Genomic DNA, 22,037 nt, shown 5'->3' on the forward strand with positions numbered 1-22,037 from the left:
TCTTATGGTCTTAAGTTCATCCTATATCAAATTTTCATCTTCTGGTTTCCAAACATTTTTATATTTATGTTTTATAAATCTGTTTGTAAACAAACACCACATTGCAAATTTACTAATATAAGGCAAAGCAACCAGTTTTTTACTGTTTAATTGCATTATAATTGCATTAAACAATAACATTTTTAACACACATTTTGGAGCAATGCCTGCATTTGAAAAAAGTTCATTTACAAATCTGGCAGGGTGGGGCACTATGTTATATGGGGAACACCATGATACTCGTACATGGCCTATCAAAATGCAGGGTGCTACATAAGCACTTGCCCGATTGCCTGGGGCAAGTAAAAGTTAAAGTTGGGCAAGTGTTTTGAAGTAAAGACCAAAACTACTTGCCCGAATTGGGCAAGCAAAATTCTCACAGTAGAATGACCAAAATTAGGGTCGATATGATATATCAACCCTAAATTTGGTCATGGCCGACAAGATAAAATCATCGCTAGAGGGTATTCATTTGTCTCGCAATCTACTATGGTCAACAAGGAAATTCGTGATCACTCTCGCAAAAAGTGTTCACTGGCTTTCTAGGAAATTCGTGATCACTCATCCGATCCCACATTATCAGAACGTACCACACTTATGCCCGAACAAATAGCCGAACTCCTGGAGTTCGTCCTCAGGTCCACATATTTTCTGTACAGAGGCTCTTTCTATGAGCAAACAGAAGGAGCAGCAATGGGTAGCCCAGTCTCAGCGGTTGTGGCTAACCTATATATGGAAGGTTTTGAACAGAACGCTTTGCCCAAGTGTCCTTCCACATGCCACCCTCGGGTGTGGAAGAGATACGTCGATGACACTTTCATAATCGTAAATAGATCTGAAACAGACAGCCAACTCTCATACATGAATAGCCAGCAACCGTCCATCCAGTTCACTCTGGAGACTGAGCAAGGAGGGAAATTAGCATTCCTTGACACGCTAGTCCAAAGACTCGAGGGCGGGAAACTCTCCACCTCTGTCTACCGCAAGCCCACTCATACAGACCAATACATACCATATGATTCTCATCACGACAAATCGGTCAAGAAGGGTCTTGTTAAATGCCTGTTCGACAGAGCAGCACGTATCATAACTCACCCACCTGAACTCCCGAAAGAAAGAGCACACATACGTGGCGCCTTGTACAGCAACGGCTACCCACGCCGTTTTATCAAGAACACTTTCAAGAAAAAACAACCACCAAGGGATCAGAAGGTTTTCAAGACTTGCACAGTCTTGCCATACATAGATGGCCTCTCACAACAACTTAAACGCCGATTAGAAGGTCACGGTATCCGAACGGTTTTCCGCTCGGACACCACCTTACACAAACAGCTTGTACACCCCAAAGACCCTATCCCTGATCACAGACGTGATGGCGTAGTATACAACATTCCTTGCCAGGGATGTGACGGGTCTTACATCGGAGAAACAGCCCGACCGATAGTTGAACGCATTTCTGAACACAAGCGCGATGTTCGGTTACAGCGAACCGACACATCCGCGGTGGCAGAACATGCTTGGGAGAAGCAACACCACCCAGATTGGGAGGGTGTACATTGCATTGCCAAAGAGAGACATTGGTATACACGCAGGATTAAGGAGGCTATTAGTATACGTCTTTGTCCTAACAACTTCAACAGAGACAGCGGGATCGACATCCCCGACTTCTGGATGCGAACCATCCGACAGCACAATACCCCCTTACCTGGCAGTGCACGCCGACCCGATCGTTCCCGGCCCCGAACGAGGGACCGCTCAGCTAGTCAGCCCCCGCCCACGGGAAACTAGCGAGCCCGCCAATTTTGTCTAATTTGCATATTGCCGACCCACGGCGTATTTGCATATACCCCCGGCTTATTTGCATATACGGATTACCGGCCGCACCGCATCCGACGCAACGGATCAATGCCCACCTATTGTTCTCGCGTTCGTGCGTACGGTCCTGGAGATTAGTATAAATAGAGTACGTTATCAGATAATTTTCGTCACTTGATAAAGAGTTGCAGCGGCACTCGAAAGCTCGTGAACTTGTAAGCTAGTGAACACTTTTTGCGAGAGTGATCACGAATTTCCTAGAAAGCCAGTGAACACTTTTTGCGAGAGTGATCACGAATTTCCTTGTTGACCATAGTAGATTGCGAGACAAATGAATACCCTCTAGCGATTATTTCAATCCGCAATAATGAACCTATTTAGTAAGATAAAATCACTTTAGAAAAAGAAATGCAAGAATAACGTCAGTTCATGTCAAAAAGAGAGAGAAAAAGGTCAATGGTTTATAAAACCGCAAATTTTCTTTTGAAGAGGTAAAACTTTTTTTTCAAGGATTTTTTCGGGCAAGTGAAATAGATTGTCAGGCAAGGATATTCCAACTATTTAAAAATTTACTTGCCCGACAGGGCAAGTGCTTCTAATAAGTTATGTAGCACCCTGAAAATGTATCCTGAACATATATAGATATCATTCAATCTCATGGTACCCTAAACATAGTGAAATATAAATACCCTTTCCATGTGCTGCTTTTGGCAACAACGATATCCTTTCCATTGCACACACGTACATTGCCCAGTAGTAAATAAAACCAATGCTTTTTACACACTTTTGTGAAAGAGTATATTCACCTTGTAATGGAAATGCCCCTCCCCCATAAAAAGACTATACTTTGTGAAAAGAAACTCTAGCCAATAAATTCATTCATGTACAAGACTCATGCAACACCAATCCACTGACAACCTGCAATATGAGTTATCAAATATCTTAATCAGTATTACTTCAAAGATATCTCATAGACTATATATACCCTTGGATCATCTGGAACTGCCAAAAGATATTCTTCTTTCTGCTCATCTTTCGGTGAACTGACCACATAACCACAGACACGGTCTTGACCGTCACCATCAACTGCTACAAGAGTGTGCGTTAAGGCCATACTGAATTCAAGGGGTTAAACTGGATGGTCAAGGAGATAAAACATTGCAGGACTTCTTCTGAGCCGTTGACCACTGTCTTCTGCAACTCCTGCAACCACTCTATCATACATTGGCCATTTCAGGTTCTCACTGGGAAATATGGACTCCACTTCTAGTTCCGTCCTGGACTTCTCGTGGAGCAGTGGTCATCTCCCCCTTTGAAAATCCTTTGTGGCGAGTGGAAACATGAAGCTAAACATGGTTGGACATCCATCAACAGTTGCAATATCCATAATCTACAGTTAGCTGAAAAGTTGTGCGAATAATGTAGCGACCTCTACGATTTCATAGATACTGTATAACTGTTTCACAATCCAACATGTCCAAGTTCAGGGCAAAAGTTGCTCAACAAAAAATAAACTCAAACTGCATGCAGAATTATCACACAGCTTCAAATCGGTAGGATTAGTACGAATGAAGGCAACACTGTGACTGGGCATGGTTTGAGCTACATGCAATTGCGGCTGCAACAATTCCTTGCTTTCCGGAATGTAGTTGTATCGTATAATCCACACTCCACTGTTGGCAATAGTACAAAGATCACACAAAGGTCTATTCCAAATAACGGCAGGCTTTCAAATCCATGGAAATACTGTCACAGCTTGACCCATGTCATGATGATCAAGATCCAACACATGTAATCTTCAGTAATACTAAGTCACTGATACATGTAATGTGCAAGGCAGCCTATAGCCATCAGCACTGAGTCATAAAAGGTGGACACATGTTCACATGGCAACGAGCTTGACCCATGATGATGATCATGATCCAATACATCCTCAGTAAGTACATGTATGTAACGTGTCAGGCAACCAATCGCATCGAGTCATGAATCAATGGTGGACAAATGGCACCGAGCCCGCGTAATGTTCAGTCGTGTCAGTACAAGCTCATAGAGTGATACATGTGTAACATAACACAGGAAAGTGTGCAATTGATACTGTGCTACAGAACTACAAAGCATGTGGACATGTGGTTTCCCTGTATGAAGTTGCTTTTAAAAAGAGCACACACTGAAAGCACTAAACCACATACATGTATATTACGCATATTGTCAATAGGTTAGCATGACACACATGCACAGTACAATGGCTAGCTAGTACAAAGTGCAGGTACTAGTAGCCTTCAATCAAGACCCATTCAGGCAGAGAATATTGATTTTATGTCAAAGTTGGATTAATAGACAATAGTCTTCCCATCCAGACCATTTGTTCTTAAAGTGTGTATACCCAGTTATTGTGTGTCCAGACAGGTTGTGTGTCCGGATGGTCAATTTTTAGAAAGTCATTTGGAAAAATTTACAAGCAAAGTTTCATCAATTTTTAGTACAAAATGTAATGAAATATTATAGAGAACAAAATAGAAGATGATTACAACTCATTGAATTCATATTTTTAGTGTAATCCAAAGACAAAAAAGAAGGCTTCAAAAATATAAAGTGTTCGGACACCGGACCCCCCATTCTCATAGGCTTATTATATTCACTCGCGTTCGTAATCACTCGCGTCGGGTTGGTAATCACACGCGTTTTTGATTTTTGGCGATTTTTTTTTTTTTCGGTGCGATTTTTGTTTCTAACGGTGTCTTCAATGAGACAAACGTACTGGAAAAATAAAATGAAATTGAAATTCGAGTTTCGTTTTATTTTAAGCTGGTAAGTGCCTTAAATAAAACGTTCTCGACCACTGTTTTAAGATAACAAGCAAATTTTGACTACTGTTTTAACATAATCACATTCCACATATTAAATCTTAGAGCCATAGGCGGCGGAAGCGGGGGGGGGGCTCCCCCTAAAAAAAGAGAGAGGGGGGGAAGGAAGGGAAAGAGGGAGAAAAGAGAGAAAGAAAAAAGACAGACAGAAAGAAAGAAGCAAGGAAAAAAGGAGAAAGAAAGGAGAAAAGGAATAAAGAAGAAAAAGGAGGAAAGGCTACTCTCGATTTAGCTTTGCCTTTGGAGGATTTTCCTGAAGTCTGGGGTATTCTTTATAAAGCATAGTGAGGTGCTACAATTTCATAATATCACTATTTATTTGCTTCTTCCTTTCTTTGTGAATTATTCTACACTTACGTAAAAATCAGGGAGGAAAAAAGTGCTGAAGAAGAAAAGCAAGAAGGAGGAGGAGAAGTAGAAGAAGAAAAAAGAAGATGGAGGACATAAGGGGGTAAAAATAAAATTAAAAAGAGAAAATTGAGGGGAGGATGTAGAAGAAGAGAAAGAGAAGATAAAATAAGGGGAAGACTGAGAAGAGAAAAGGAAGAAGTGAGAAGGGAGATGAACAATAAGGACAAATACAGAGAAATTAAAAAAAACAAATACAGAGAAATACAGAGAAATTTAAAAGAACAAATACAGAGAAATTTAAAAAAAAATTAAAAATGTTTGAAAAAAACTCCTCAAAACAGACTGCTGCCAGCTGTCTGGGGCGGATCAAGCTTGTTATCTATTCTTGGTACTTAAAACAGTAGTCGAGTACATTTTATTTTAAGGCACTTAATTGCCGGCTTAAAACGAAACTCAAATTTCCCTGCATGTCTGTTTCATTGAAGACACCGTTAAAAAAAAATCGCACCGAAATAAAAAAAATCGCCAAAAATCCAAAACGCGAGTGATTACGAACCAGAACGCGACGCGAGTGATTATAAACTGCCTTCTCATATGTATGTGTGTGAGCACATGTGAGGGGGTGGGGTAGGAGGGGGAGGGGCAGAGACTGGTGTCTAGATGAGTTTGTCGAGCCAAAATTTAACTGAGCATTGTCGCGCATGCCTGTAATCCAGGCTATGTGGGGGAAGTTACAAATTGATTCAGGTTTGAGGTCCGAGCCCAGGTCACGTCTTTCAAAACTTAAACACACAGAATGATTTCCTTACTATCGCTGTTTCATACAATGGTAGTCTAGACGCCATGAATAAATTTTTATCTTAGGTCATGCTAAGTTTAAATTTGCACATAGAGTCTATATAATTAGACTCTTAAAAATGTCTGTGTCTATCATCACAACCTAATTTTTAGTTTTGAATGAAGCAAAAAAGGAGGCCTGTATTATGGAATCAGAAATGACAAGAGACCAATTTTAATTTCAAAATATGAATAGCCTACAATGGAAGAAACCAAAATAACTTAAGCTTGATACCTCTTGTTTTACACGTAGCTGGAAAAAATTGTTTTCTGCATTTTAAGCCAAAAAATATGTTAATTCTTGGTGGTTTCACATCAACTTGATCACCAAAATACCTGATATTTTTGCCTATTATTCTTATTCATTCCCACCTGAACATGACCCTTTTAGGGTAAGTTCTCAAAGTTCTCATGCTCAGTATGGTCTGTTTGCAGACAATTAGGCATGTGATTAAAATCACGAGCTCAGCAGCCGAGGGCGCTTATGACCAACTACTCACTGTGTTGAGAAAGTTCTCGAAATTTTGACGAGTACCGTAAGTAAGGGTCTATTAACAGCACCTTTTTCTCGGCGTGATAGAAGCAAAAGTTGGGGTTGCGGTTTATCCACGGTGATGGGTCTGAGCCAGCCCGTCGTAACCCCTCCCGAACACGTAAGACGTCTGCCAGTTCACAACACTTCGAGTGGCCGGGTGTAGCCACCCAGGGCAATGTCGTTTAGAGGGGTATGAGCCGTGGGTAATGAGAAGCGATTATTACGATCTTAATAAAATATTGTCCATAACAAGCGCACCCACCTTCATGACACTAATTTCGACTTTATTCTCAATTTAAAGCAGCGAAGTTCCCTGGCTAAGTTCAAAGAGACGCCAAGCATACTCAATAATATTTTGTCACAGCTGAGCTAGCTTGCGTTGTATTGTGGTTACAGTGCGACTTAAGCTGGCGCTATCCATTTTAACCCCTCCCCTCCAAAGGCCCGTTTCGCGCCAGCTTATTTTTTCTTTCCCGTTTGCTTTTCATAAGATACCATGTACACCACGATGAGAGAGAGACGGCACGAAGCCGTAAAAACAACTGGAAAAAATGCAAATTACTTTGTTTCTTGAACCTTCCTGTAATCCCGTATCCTAAATTCATGCTAAGACATCGAATGCTAGACAAATTCTGAAAGTGATTGTGAGGTTGGGATGCAAGAAATGTGAATGTTTCTTCCCCCTACGCTGGGAAAGACACAAATCATAATTGATAAGATGTACTGGTACCGTATCGTAGTTTGCAATGTACAAGAACGGCAGTGCTGTGTGTGTGCACTGTGAATGTGAGGTGAGTGAGTGTGTAAGTGGCCAATATTGTCGGGACCGTTCTTTCTTGCTAACATTTGTTGATGTAATACTAAATAGGTTCATTATTGCGGAATGAAATAATCGCTAGAGGGTATTCATTTGTCTCGCAATCTACTATGGTCAACAAGGAAATTCGTGATCACTCTCGCAAAAAGTGTTCACTAGCTTTCTAGGAAATTCGTGATCACTCTTGCAAAAAGTGTTCACTAGCTTACAAGTTCACGAGCTTTCAAGTGCCGCTGCAACTCTTTATCAAGTGACGAAAATTATCTGATACGGTAGTCTATTTATACCAAACCCCAGGACCGTACGCACGAACACGGGAACAATAGGTGGGCACTGATCCGTTATGTGATTGGTCGGGCGTATATGCAAGAAAGGATCACCAGTCATTCTTAAAGTCGCTCTTAACTTAAGATTAGCTTTTTTATGCAAAGGCCCCAGGCCCAGGGTGGATCAGAGTAAATTTACTGACGGATGCAAAACATCTAAAAACAATTAATTTAAAAAAATAGAAATTTGTTATGTCAAAAATCAATTGCAACAGAAGAGGAGCATCTAGATCTACATATCAATATCGCCAAAAGAAAATCAATGACATTTTAGAAGCAAATGAAAAAAAATCTCTATTTGCGTGGCTGCCATTGAAATTCATCAACACATTGCAAATACTGCTAGCTGTAATTTGTAAAGGAATATATTAAGGTATATTCTGTTGCAATTGTGCTCCTCTAAGGATTATCACACATCAACATCCATGGCCGTTTATCCAACAACACCATCAACATCAACGTCATGCTTGGAATCAAATCAAGGCATCACAATCATCACCATGAAACAATATTTCTATAAATACCGGTATAGGCCTACATGTAAAATGTTACCTTGGGTAGGATATTTATTTCTCTTCAATCAGAACAAAATGTCTTCCTCCTTTTTATTTTGTTTACAACGTCCAAGTCTCGACCAGTAAATCCTACGCAGTGATGGTATATTCTCACTCTCATACACCCATTTCAATTGCTCGAATTATTATCCAGCAACAATACACACCATTTGTACACAGACATCAGCTGGATCAAGGGGAAAACCTGAACTACTTTCAGCTCATGCATATATGCATGAGCTGCTTCCATATAAGCATGTGGCACTGCCTTATTGGGAGCACAGCCTGTGGACTTTGACCAATCAGGTTCTGGGAACCAGGGTGAAAAGTTGACTTTGGATGACATCATCCAGGGTCCTGGGGAAGATGTGTTTGTAAACACAGCAAGTCTGGACAAGTCTGTGGAATGTTCTATTGTGATTCCTACAGTAGGGGTGTTGGAGAAAAATCAATTCCCTGACGGAACAATAAGGGTAAGTTGGCGGATAATTTCTGCAATACCTATTGAGTAAAATAATTAGTTCTTTGGTAATGACACTCTTTTTGGATGTCAGTAGCATTCCAACTCTTTTTCAATTAACTTATTTGAAAGAATCCTAGAGAACCATTGGTAATTTTCCTAAGATTACCCCCCCCCCCTCCACTGACACAATATTGACTGGTCTCATTTCAACACAACTGATAAGCAGATGATAATATTTGTATCGATCAGCTGATCTGTAGCAACTATAGTATATAGCCAATTGCTGGTATTTCCAATAATTCTATACTCTAACCAATGATCAATAAAAAGGAGCTCATATTCATGCAAAACAAGCTGAAAGGTGATTTTTACATGTTAAACTTGCATTTTTCAAAATAACTTCAGATTATGACATTATGTGGCTCAATATAAAATCATTATATTCCATTGCTTTTGTCTATAATCCTTTGAGAAATTTTGCTCTCAATAGGAATCTTGAATCCCCCCCCCCAAAAAAAAAAAAAAATCTAACAAAGATATGGGAGGTGGGGGGGAACAACACCCAGTTGCAACTTTCCCGAGTTGATAAACTTTAAAAAATCCCTGGTTTAATCTTATATTTTCAAATGAATATACATGTAAATGAGGATCATCTACTTCTGCGGAAGAGTGCTGTTTAATAAACCAAATGTCATGGATAAGTTACTTACAAATAGCAGTTGTCATGAATGGCAAGATCACCTTTTATTTTTACCCGACGATACAACTACCAAATAGAAATTTTCCATTCATGAAGACAGTGCTGGAAATTGGGATATCACTTTTCATTACTGTTCCATCTCTAAGTGCTTCATTTCTAATTTGTATGGACGTTTATTGGAATATTGTAATCTTGACAGTTTTCTGCAGTTTCCAGAGTTTCAGTCATAACAATATATTTGATCAATAAACCAGTGAAATCGTAACCTACTCACCGATCCTTCATTTGGCATTGTGGGAAGGCTGGGCATGCTGGGAAGGCTCGGAATGCTGGGCATGGAATTGAGGTTGGGTATATGTGGCTCCATCTGGATCTGCTCCACCTGGAACTCCACCTGATTCTCCTGGACGATGTTAGCTTCGGATCCATCAAAGTTGAAGTTCTGGAAGTTGACTTGAACAGGCTCCTGAAGGATTGACCTACGAATAATTCAGAGTCGGGAAAAGTCGCTAACACCAAAATAACTTCTGGGCCCCGTAACACAAAGGTTACAGATCAATCGCTAAATGAAATGGCCTATCAAGACCATCATTGCATGCGCATTTTGCTCAGTAGACTGACTAGGAACCAATCAGAATTGTTCTTTCATATAAGTGCTCAATCACAAAGCTTTGTATAACAGGGCCCTGGGCTTCCATAACATAACACTAAGTGATTGAACAAGGGGCCGAACTCAACGAATGGTAGCATTGATCGTTGCAAAAAAAAATACATCCTTATGATCGATTGCAAGATTTATGCTACATGGCAGTTCCCCACAGAGAGCATTCCATTTACTCTCCTTCTGAGATACCAGGATTTGCAGTAGCTTATAACATGTCAGTGAACTCATTGACATTTAAAGCCCGGCGAACACTATGCGATTCGTTGCGATCCGAATTTCAAAGAATTTATAACAAAATTTGATAAGATGAACATTCCAACCAATAAAATCTTAGCGATCAGAGTTCAGAATAGTGAAAGGACTACTGAAATCAAAATTCAGTCTAGTTCAAGCCTCCCCTGTAGGAATAAAAGCAAATTTGAATCCAAATCGCAATGACGTCATCATCGGCGGCAACTTGAGCCGATTTGGACTTTACGCCGACCACAGGACCTTGCCACAAAGCAAAATTATGATTTTATTATTCCTAACATTATGCCGAACATCAAATGAAAAAATTTCACTTCTTGGAACTTTCACATTGAATGCAAAATTTGATTTATTAAAAAAATCATGTCGCATCGGATCGCAAAGTGTGCGCTGGCCTAACTCCTCATGAAACAGCCCCCCCCCCCCCCCCATTGAAAAGGAAAAGAAGTATTAAGAGGATTATGATTTTAAAGCACAAAATCAATAAGTGGGCCTGGAGAAATTAAAGTCTTCTCATTCATCAATGAAAGATATCTATCAAACGTTAGGTTACTTTAGTAAAGACTGTTAACAAATTGAATATTTTCAAGCTGTATAAAATATCAAGCCAAACAACAGATAGACATTCCCTCTCTCTAAAAAAAATCTTTTAACTTCCTTGAACAGAGCAAAGACACAAACCATCACTTAAATTCTGAAATTGGCATTGCATTCTTCAACCCTCCTTTAAGCTCCACAGATACTCACTCAGCATGCATCCTTGTCAAGCATATTCTCCTTGCGATTTCACACATTTCTCATTCCTTTCCTCCTCAAAAAATATATACTATCCCGATCCTGATGTAACTACAACTAGCTCTGATGAGCGAAAGAATCAAAGTTGTTAAACACCTAGCAACTTGTCTCCCCTAAAATGACTTTTGTCCCAAGACCCTGGGATACCAATAAAAATTATGAACTTTCTTGCATCAAATAGAAATTCCTGCACATGCAGGCCTTGGCAAACAAAGGGAAACATATCTATAATTTTCAGAGATAAGTTTCGATCAATATCTCTGGGATTCTACAGAGTGGAGTTTATAATGACTGAGTGGCCCATTGTCAGCATTATACAAACAGACTTTGACATCATGGAATTACCAGGAATATTTTAAGTTCATATATTACACACCTCTTGATATGGGGAAGACCCCAAAGTTTGTGAGCTTCTTTATACGACCATTTTAATAGTGCTCTTTAAAGGTGCACACAACTTTTTCATAATATTAATGATTACAGGCATTCATCTAGTGCCATCTATCTAGAAATAATCTATTAGAGTTACATTGTAATTATTATTATTACCCTGGCTTCAGCTCGAGCTGCCTTTCAGCGCTCAGTGCATTCAAAGAATTCACCCTGCCAGGTACCCAGTCACTTCACCTGGGTCGAGTGCAGCCTAATGTGCCCCCAGTTTCCCTCGTCCCACTTTCTGACTTACCCTTGATTGACATCACCCTGCAGGGTGGCCCACAGGGCATGAAATGTCTCTTGGCTCAGAGGCAGGTCTGGCATCTCCTGCGATGGCTGCTGCGTCATCGGAACATTTCCATCCATACTGACGGAATCACTTGTTCAATCTATCAATGTTATAGAAGCTCTAAGGAGGCACAGACTTTTCTTATCAGGTGCTTGTAGGCTGAAGGCAAGAATGAGTGGCGTAAGAGGCAAAAGAGCTTAAGGATTCAAGGTTCTAGAGCAGCATTTGGTAAGTGGCTTCCATGGGTAGGGATGGGTTGCAGCGGTGACTTGATATTCTTGATGACTTATCTCTCTGGAAGTATTGACAATGTTGATTCAGTCTGAGGCATAAGAGCTTCAGGAATCTTCAAGGTTCTAAAGCAGCATTTGGTAAGTGGCTTCCATGCGTAGGGAATGACTGCAGCAACAACTTAAGCTTCTTGTAAAAGAGTCATCTCTCAGGGAGAAAGTGTTGACAATGTTGGTTCAGGTTGAACCAACCCTGATGCAACTTTACCATTCTATATATACTACAACAACAGTGGCAGCAACTTGGAGATCAGAAAGGCGTGGTGTGAAAGGCAAGTGTCGTTGGGGCAGTTTCAGCATTTACTGCAGCTCCTGTATGGTGTAAAAAAGAAACACAGAAATAATATAATTTAATGTCAAGATTTTACACAAGGAATTTTAAGTCAATTTGAGATTTCTTAAAAGCCAGCCAGACAGATGCTGAATTACAAATCACATATTACACAAAGGTTGACAATCAAAAAGATTTTCTCAAGGATTTCATGATGTAGCAACAAGCATGTGCAACTTAGAAAGTTAGATGCAGTGTTGTTCCTCACTAGTTGTTGCCCATTCATTATTCAAATGTCCAATTGCGTATGGCTGGTAACTATTGAAAGGGAAGAATAATAACATAGCTTCACAAACATGAAAGAAATCTGGTCAATGATAAAGTTACATGTAAATGGTATTTCCCATTTTAGTACAATATCTCATAAGATTTCATGATGTAAAATGCAAAAATAAAATAAATAAAAAAACTATGGATCCATATTTGGGTCAACTCTTGCATCATCATAATACAGGATGGCAACTGAGATACATGTATGTTTGTTTCACAGCATACCTGAATAAATGAATATTCATGAGCATGTCAATTTATTCTAAATACATTTTTGGGGTTCCAGTCTGATACAAGAACATCCATTCACCTCTCCCATAGTTCCAATGCTCACTCGATCATGTTTATCTATTATGATGAATATTCAGTTTCACTGGTTTGATTCATACTCATTCATTCATTCATCAAATGCAATAATCCCATTCATGCATATTCATAAGATGCATTTACATGCCCATCACCAAATAAGGCAACGTCCCGGGTCGTCCCCTGTGTTTTCAATAGTCAATACTACAAGAAACTGCGTGGTATTGCCCTTATTGTGCAATATTAATTGAAGCTGGGAATCCCTTGGACACCCTGGGAATTTACCAGTCCTTTGATGGACAAAGGCATGACTGTAGTCCCATGCGCCTGATTTTGTGTAAAACGAAGATAAACTGATAAAGGTCTATTGTAGTGCACATATTTTTTAATCTAATTTTCGGGGGCTATTTTTCATAACCTGCTGCCTAAATCTGAGGCTGTTCTCACTACGTTCCTAAAACTAAAATACTGGAAACTAGTTTAGTGGAAACTAGTTTAACGCGTAGTGAGAACGGTCGAAGCGGTCTTGGAAGCGATCTTCCAAACCAGTTTGGAAAACCACCTCGCGATGTAGTTTTCAAGATCGCTTTGCCTCGTTAAGCTGGTTTTAGCGTGAGGACACAACCGTTCTTTCGGGAAGCGATCTTCGCACATTTTGAGCGTGCTACTCCACACGACAGGTGTAGAATGCCTATGCTGCGGTTTTGAGTTTCGCGCGAAATGTGTCACCCCACTGAGAGCGTTTCCACAGCAACAAGAGCGCTTTAAGTGAAGTGATTTTGAAAACCACTTTTGTGAACCCCCCCCCCCAGACATGTCAGAGAGAAATATTCCCAATTTCCAATACAAATTTGGTTGATTGTATTAAATCAATTATTTTCATCTTGAAAAAAAATTAATTAATACTTGAATGACTTGGAATTGATTTATTTATTTACCAACAATATTTGATTTGATTTTTATATTTATTTACCACCAATATTCACGTCAACAGGTTATAAAACAAATTAACAGTTACACATACATGTTTAAAAATACCATTGTAAATGGGACCAGAAAATAGCACAAGTGCTAGTCGAGCCTGTCCCCACAAATGATAAAGTTAAATTTCAAACTCATTTGATGAACCAATCACAGCACATAAAAAAATGTTTGCATCCTCCAAAAACTGGAAGAAACTATTGCAATTAACCTGGGAACTTCACTTATCAATGGTAACAATAGCACCATTACAGATCTATAATTACTTTAAAGAAAAATAACAAATAATGCCTAAACAACCATTTCTTCCTTTTTTCTTCAAAGTTGTACGGAAGCCATATATGCCATTCCTTTGAATGACCAAAACAACCATTACCTCCCTTGCTGGGGATAATCCTAGTCTTGCATTCTCCTGGGATTAAAATCTTAATGGGGCAAAAAACGGATTGCCAACGTGGAACCTGAGTCACCCTTTTGTCAAAGGGGGGGGGGGGGATCTGCACCCCCCCTGGTATTATTGCATGGGTAATTGACCACATGTATTGTGCTACTGGGAAGATCTCCATGCACTGGGAGGATACGATGATGCAATCAATACCAGCAAAAATCAATGGTGTTTGGCCCAGGTCAGCCTAGATGAAGAACCACATGGCCAGAGACATTCCTCGGCCCTGTAACGTTGAGCCTAGTGACTGATAGCAAGGCTTATTTTTAGGACTAATCAAAGCAATCAAATGTACAAATCGGGACCATGGACAACCACTAAGAACTAGAACACTTGATACTTTCTTAAAATTAATTAATTCCTCATCAGGAAATTGTACCAAACATATACTAACAATTAACATACTTTCTTTTCTGTTAAAATCAGCACATTTTAATAATAATAACTGATATTCATATAGCGCTATACTCAAAAGTTTCAAAGTGTTGTTATTACAAAAAGATATAGAAAATTACATGAAAATAACTACATGTCCTAATATCATAGCAAGACCTCGAGATGACCTTTGATCTTTTATCCTCAAGACCGTGTGGTATTACCAAAGAATATTTGTTCTGAATATTTTTATCAATATTTACTCTGTAGGCCCACAAATAAACATCTTAATATTTTTTTTTTTTTTTTTTTGGGGGGGTACTTTTCACAATTTACTACCTGATTCTGCGACACTGGACGTCATCTTTAACATTGCAATGAATGGGGATTTCCAGGCCTCCTCCTCTTTTGAGTTTTCAAGGCTCTTTTGAGAATTTCGGGGGGGGGGGGGTGAAATCCCTTTCAGTCTCAATCTTTTACATACAAAATATTCTTCCAAATATGAAAGAGCTTACACTTTAGAATTTACTCTTTTTTACCCATCCCACTACAGAAATCCCCCTTGAAAGATTACAAATTAATGAATAAAACCTGCTCTAAAATCATAACAGGAAACCGGTGTATACATATCCCCTTGAAGAGCAGTGACAACAACAAGAAACCAGTTTGTGGTCAGAAAATATTGACGTAATTTACGTGCGAAAAGGATTCAGTCAAAGAGGAAGTCGAGACGTCTCCTCTACACAAATTTTTTTTTCACACGACCTCGTCAAACACGTGGGTATGGAAAAATCAGAATTACGAGTTCTCACAATTATGCACCATTGCGCCGGGATAGAGTTGATAAAAAGAGGAGAAAAGTAAAGAAATACACGACCATGGGCAGTATTTACAGATTTCGCGTAAGGGTCCGTTTCACGTGAAGCAAATGATCATCTTGAACACGAGGGGAGGAAGTAGTGAAAAAAGGGAGAATTTCCGATTGCGCGCCAAAAGCTTTTTTACACTGTACACCACGTGGGGGAGAGAGGATGATGATGATCCACAGCATTTATATTGCGCCATATTTCTGTTTAAAAAACATTCATAGGCGCACGCTCATCCAATTAAGCGAATTAATTACTACACATCTGCTGAAGTAAGTGAGTTTTGAGAGAGGATTTGAAGAGTTAAATGTAATTTCATGCGGTGGACAGAACAAAGAAAATGGGCTATGTGAAACAAAGAAGAGAGTCTGGTGCAGTTTATGCACTACAGATTGCATAGTTGCACACATAAAAAATTATGGAAGATTTACAAGTGATTTTTTCACATTTGTAGGCCTACGTGTAACATTTTTTTATTGCAAAAGAAAAAAGGGTATTATCAGAAAGAACTCCAAGCCATACATATATAGGCCTACATTCAAAAGAAAAAAGGGTATTATCAGAAAGAATTCCAAGCCATACATATATAGGCCTACGTTGAATCGTTTATTGGTAACTACTAACTGATGCCCATTTGTCACTGAAATATAGCCTTTGTTATCGACAATTTCTGTAAAAACAGAACCATGCCAGTGAACATGATTTTAATGAGAGTAGATCTAGATTTACTGAATGCCATGCATCCCAAATATGTCATTCAAATGGTCATTACTCATCCCACACAGATCAAATGAATCAACAATAGAATCATAAAAACACCATTCGTATTACACGCAGGACATGCAGAATACAATGTCACTCACCATACAAAATTGTAGATCAATTGGGCTAGTAATGGCTACAATTTGAATCAATGTCAGCAATCCTGAAATGCATAGTCACAATGGGGACATCCATTGACTAGTGTCAAGAAGAGCATTTCCTGGCAACTATTAAAAAGTTGTCCACTCTTTCCATGAACCAGAACTAGGGGTCTATCACTTTTTAGGTACAACCATGAAGCTATTAGCCAGTCAGTAGCACACTGTGGATCTATATCTAGAAGTACAAGTACATGGGATGTAGTAGATGCGTGCACTGATGAGTTGATATGTTTACAATGAACAGGCCTGCAAGCATGCACCTATCAATGAACGTGCACACATTCCAGTACCATACACTCCTTCAGTATAGCCTTCATCCAGGCAGGACTGATATTCTTTGAAATAAATACATTGAGGTGATAATTTGATTCATATTCATATTGTGAATGGGCAACAGAACCAGGCCAGTACAAACAAAACTTTCAAGAACCAATATTGGGCAATAGAACTACGGATACTGTGGAACATGCAGGCCAGGGGAAAAATAACATGGGGCTCGGGTCGGTTTAACCTCCCCCCCCCCCCTCGAAATGCTCAAAGGAGCCCTAGAAAATCCCCATTCATTGCAATGTTATAGCTTATCAAATGTTGCAGATTATTTAGGGAGTAAGTTGTGAAAGCAGCCCCCGAAATTGAAATATATGTATATATATTTCTCTTGATCCAGGCCTACATGTACATCATTTACAAGAAAACATTGTAGAGGTGAAGTAAAAGACCACAGAAATGTCAAGTTCATTTTCAATTTTAAGCAGAAAAAAATAAGAAAAATGGCATGAAAAAGCTCGCAATAGGCATGCAGAGAAATAATAAACGCGATGTTGCTAGCGATTATGTACTCTTCGCTAGCTCGCATTTGCTATTAAAGGACCCAACAAAGTCCACCCAACAAAAAGTTGATTTGAATAAAAAGAGAAAATCCAACAAGCAAAACACTAAAAATTTCATCAAAATTGGATGTAAAATAAGAAAGTTATGACATTTTAGAGTTTTGCTTGATTTCACAAAACAGTTATATGCACATCCTGGTCAGTATGCAAATGAGGAGACTGATGATGTCATCCACTCACTATTTCTTTTGTATTTTATTATATTTTCTCCTCATTGTCAAGTGAAACAACGATTAATTCCTCCCTGAACATGTGGAATTAGCATTGTTTAATACTATATGGTTCAGTCAAGTTGGTCCTTATTGTCAAATCTGTAAAAAAATGAAATATTGTATAATTCAAACAATAAAAAACAAAAGAAATAGTGAGTGATGGACATCATCGACCGACTCATTTGCATGACACTGAGTTGAACATATCACTGCTTTTTGAAAAATAAGCGAAACTTTAAAATGCCATAACTTTCTTATTTTACATCCGAATTTGATGAAATTTTTGGTGTTATGCTTGTTGGATTTTTCTCTTATTACCCGGTATTCAAATCAACTTTTTGTTGGGGTGGACCTTTTCTTTTAAATTTCTGTTCAGATCAACTCAAAATAGCTACATGTACGTGCATACATGTACCTACATGAATACCCTTCTGTGGAAATTCATGTGATGGATGTGAAAAAAGAAAATTACATAAAACAGCTGTAATCAAAGACTATCAATCTTTGTTAGCAGGTGAGTGTAAAACCACATAAAGTTCAAGTACACACTCAGCAAACACATGGAGCTAGCACCTGGTAATGTCATAAAATATCATATGGTTTATCAGTCAATGAAGCAAGCTATAATCATAACTACTATACTCCCATTTTAAACTTGTTCAAAAGTATTTTGAATTTAGCAAAATTTATTTCATTCCAATCCATATGAAATATTTACATCAACATTATAATCACATGCAGTTAGATCTGCTTGATCATCACTGCTCCTTGTGTACCTGTCTATAACACCTCGGTCACATTTGCTCTACGGCGGCCGTACGGCGAGTCCATAACAGCCATTTTAATATTTTTTGTACCAGCTACATATAGGCGGTTTGAATAAAACGGCTGTTTTCGACTCGCCGTATGGCCGCCGTAGAGCAAATGTGACCGAGGTATACAGACCAGTACTTTGGTTCCCCTTGAATCGAATTCCCCATTGAAACATCTACTACATTGACGTGACATTTGCTCCTGCGACATTTGCTCCGGTCTTAATATCTCAGAGGGCACAGGGTTAAAGCTTAGAATTGTCATTTCAAGTTTTTGGATCAGAATAATGTAAAGATAAGGATTGGGGTTTATTTCGTTTTGGAGGTTAGGTTTTAGGTTTGGCTTCACATGCAGATTCTCAATTGGAGCAATTGTCGCAAGAGCAAATGCCATGGAAATGTACTACATGTACAGGGACCCGTCTCCTTAGGACACCTACCCAATATACTGGGTTTTTTTATGTCTTTCTTACATGTAGTTGGTCCTATTATGCAGCAGTAATTTCTATTTTTTAGGGGCTACCTTTTTTTCTCGACATTGGGGCAATTGCAGAATGTTGGGGGCTATTTCTTTTGTTTTAAGGGCTACTTTTTAGGGGCAACAAGTGATTATGCAGTACATGCAAAATATCATTCTGCCATAGTTAAGATATTGGTTTTCCAAATGATCTTGAATATATTGTTTGTGACAGATCGCACTAAAAAGGATGGTCGCCCCAAAGCATGCGTTTGGGAGGAGTTTTAGGGGCTATTCGGAATGAGGGCAAAATCACCAGTCACCCTCATACATTTCCTACGCTATTATACAGGTTTGAATGTACATTATTTTAAGAGTATTACAGCTAAAACAATTCAAGTCAAACATGACATTGGCTGTTTTGCCTTAACAGCCTAACATGAAAATAAGAGAAATCAATTTCAGTCTAAGCTTTTTCCTCTTAATGAAAATATACTACAGGCACTGAGAAGTGAATAAGTAAAGGGATGGATCGAGTTTTTATTTTTTTTATGAAGGGGGGGGGGGTGGAAAAAAATGAGATGGTATTGAATAAAAAGAAAAATATCAGATTCCCAGGCCAACTATTTCTTATTTCACTTTTGACTGAGCCACAGATCCAAGATCATTATCATTCCTTCTTTTTCTATTTGATGAGCCATAAACCCCAGGCACATATGAGATATGGGGGAATTTCCATAAATGATTAAGTACTAGGGTAGAAGTATAAAATTGAAGCATCTCCTTGATCAAACAAACAAAGTACAGATAGTTCTGTTGAACCCACAAATCTCTGTTAAATGGACGCATATCAACTCATAAGAATACAGGCATTTTTTTTCAGGGGCTGCTTTTCAAACGTACCGTCTAAATCTGCTACGTTGGATAAGCTTTAACATTGTAATCAATTGATTATTTATTATTATTGTACATTTATATTGCGTAATTTCTACATGTATATACTCAACTGCTAATCACCAATATTATTACCCCGGCTATAGCCATGCTGCCTACAGGCACTCTGGCATTCGAGGAATATCTTCCTGCCGGGTACCCATTCACCTCACCTGGGTTGAGTGCAGCACAATGCGGGTAAATTTCGTGCTGAGGGAAAACACACCATGGCTGGGAATCAAACCCACCTCCCTCAGATTGAAAGACGAGAGTCAGAACAACTAGACCACGACGCCCCCATTTTCTGTGGCTCTTTTGGGCCATTAATTCTAAACCTGATAATTTTAGATATTTATAATTATTACGATTTTTAGAGTTAATTTTCATTTTGAAATTCACCAGAATTTCAAAATGTAACTATCAAAGTCATGCTTTTGTGTGAAGTCACACACGTGACCCACTTCTTTTGATCTCTGACCTTAAACTTTAAAGACAACAAATCTATTTCCAAAAGATAGCTGACTAAACAGTCAGTGCGCACAGCGGTGTAATTCGCACGCATTCATTCAAGTCGTATGCACGGTTTTACGGTTTCTGTATATTAATGAGCAAAGAACACTCGCACAAAAACCTCTCTCAAATCACTCATTTTCGTCGAAATTTCAAGATTTTGGTATCAATATCTCGCTGAAACTCTGCAAAAATATATATTGTGAATTGATTCCGATATTTTATCTACATATTTGTTAATTTCGGTGTTATGCATAGTCGAACCGAAACAATTCATTTAGCTCGATAAACTACCCCTAAATCGATACAAAAAATACTTGCCCCTCTCAGATGTTTTGTAAATGTATCAATTAGAGTCTCTTCTTGTGTGAAAACCATAAATTGTAACATTTTAACTCTAATACCAGTCAGGAACTAGGAAAATGCACCCGAGTTCCATTTGTAAACAACGCGAAAATTCTATCTAATTAACGTTCGATAATACTGGCCGCTGATTGGTCCTTCGCTCGAGCTCCGAATAAAGCAGACGACGTGTTTCGACAGTGAATTGACGAACAAAGGATCATAAGTTTCAAAAAAGGTGTTTTTAATCTAAACATTTTTGGGGGGAATTACGGAGAATATTAAACATAAAGCTCAAAAGTTTTCAAGGGGAAAATAATGGTTTACATGGAAATGGAATCGTAGTCACTGCTTCTCTTCGGTCCCACATGCACGATTTGATGTACTGACTGTGTGAAGAGTTCCGTGGCTGTGCATACGATGGCGAAAGATGGGTAGGCCTGCTTCAGGCCTATATTCTACTAGCCCGCTTTCAATTCATATTTATCGTAATTTTTAGGAATTAGACTTGAACCCTTCTGGTGTTTTATTTATTAATTCCTGGCAAGGGGTGGTATTTGGGCGGAAGTGAAGAAATCGTGCACATTCCATATTTTGAAAACCGCTTTGTGACCCAGCTTTGTAGTTTAACCAAATGTTAATCAGAAAATTACTCTTTTTTTTATTCACTGGCCCCTTTGTGCAAGTCCTTGATCCGCCACTGGTCAAACTCTATAATTACCTAGCATATTATGAAGGACCAAGTTACACTTAAAGACTTCAATCAAATTTTCAATGATTTTAATCCAACATACAATTTCTTTCCAAATTTGTTTGGGTTCCACCACTTCTCTCTTTCGCCTAGCATAGTCCTGGGCAAATTTGATAGGGAAAATCATGACTTTGATTGGCTCATGCTCAGAGTAGCAGATAAGAGCATGCAAAAATATTTTTGAGTGATCAATGCTATTTTTAATTTATTGAAAAACATTTTATTTTGTTACTGGGCCCCACACACAAGTAGCTAGGCCCTAATATTTAATTAATGAAAGGGCAGGCAGAAGTGGAGACATATGAATTTGATATTGCTCTACGTAGAATTTATTTTTTGTTTATTATTTATTGGTATGTTTATTTGCATGTAAACCAGCATCACATTCTGAAGGGGGACAACTTACAATTTCAATAATTTACTTATACAAAAAAATAAAAAAATAAATTATACTATCAAACCTTAAATTTACTTGCAAGATATAAGTTAGGAAGCCTGTGACATGGAAGGTAATAGGAAAGGAGGTGCAAGCAAAAGGGAGAGAAAATGAGATATTGTTAAGAGGGATAGAAGGGGAGAGATACGTGGTAACAAGAAACAAATCTGAGGC

At 38.7% G+C, this 22,037-nt stretch overlaps 2 protein-coding genes across 3 annotated transcripts in view; both read right to left on the reverse strand.

Annotated features, from left to right (window-relative positions):
* LOC135153068 (cellular tumor antigen p53-like) overlaps positions 1-8,286 on the reverse strand; it is a 33,566-nt gene extending 25,280 nt beyond the window's left edge. Inside the window, exon 1 of one of the 2 annotated variants that reach the window (XM_064109273.1) lies at positions 8,137-8,286. Coding sequence is in view for 1 of the 2 variants with exons in the window: in XM_064109272.1 (XP_063965342.1) it covers positions 2,840-2,968 (129 nt within the window). In the remaining variant the exon portion in view is untranslated. Of the gene's footprint in view, positions 1-2,839; positions 4,102-8,136 lie in introns of those variants that run through there. The other variant, XM_064109272.1, reaches the window with a different exon arrangement.
* LOC129275770 (uncharacterized) lies at positions 8,201-16,778 on the reverse strand. The gene is made up of 3 exons (XM_064109274.1): positions 16,461-16,778; positions 11,695-12,335; positions 8,201-9,780 (listed from the first exon to the last, which is right to left on the reverse strand). Exons 2-3 carry the CDS (start codon positions 11,808-11,810, stop codon positions 9,522-9,524), a joined length of 375 nt encoding a protein of 124 aa, XP_063965344.1. The 5' UTR covers positions 11,811-12,335; positions 16,461-16,778; the 3' UTR covers positions 8,201-9,521.
* Between the last annotated feature and the right edge of the window lie 5,259 nt (positions 16,779-22,037).

This window comes from Lytechinus pictus, chromosome 14 (assembly GCF_037042905.1).
Source record: "Lytechinus pictus isolate F3 Inbred chromosome 14, Lp3.0, whole genome shotgun sequence".
Lineage (NCBI taxonomy): Eukaryota > Metazoa > Echinodermata > Echinoidea > Temnopleuroida > Toxopneustidae > Lytechinus > Lytechinus pictus.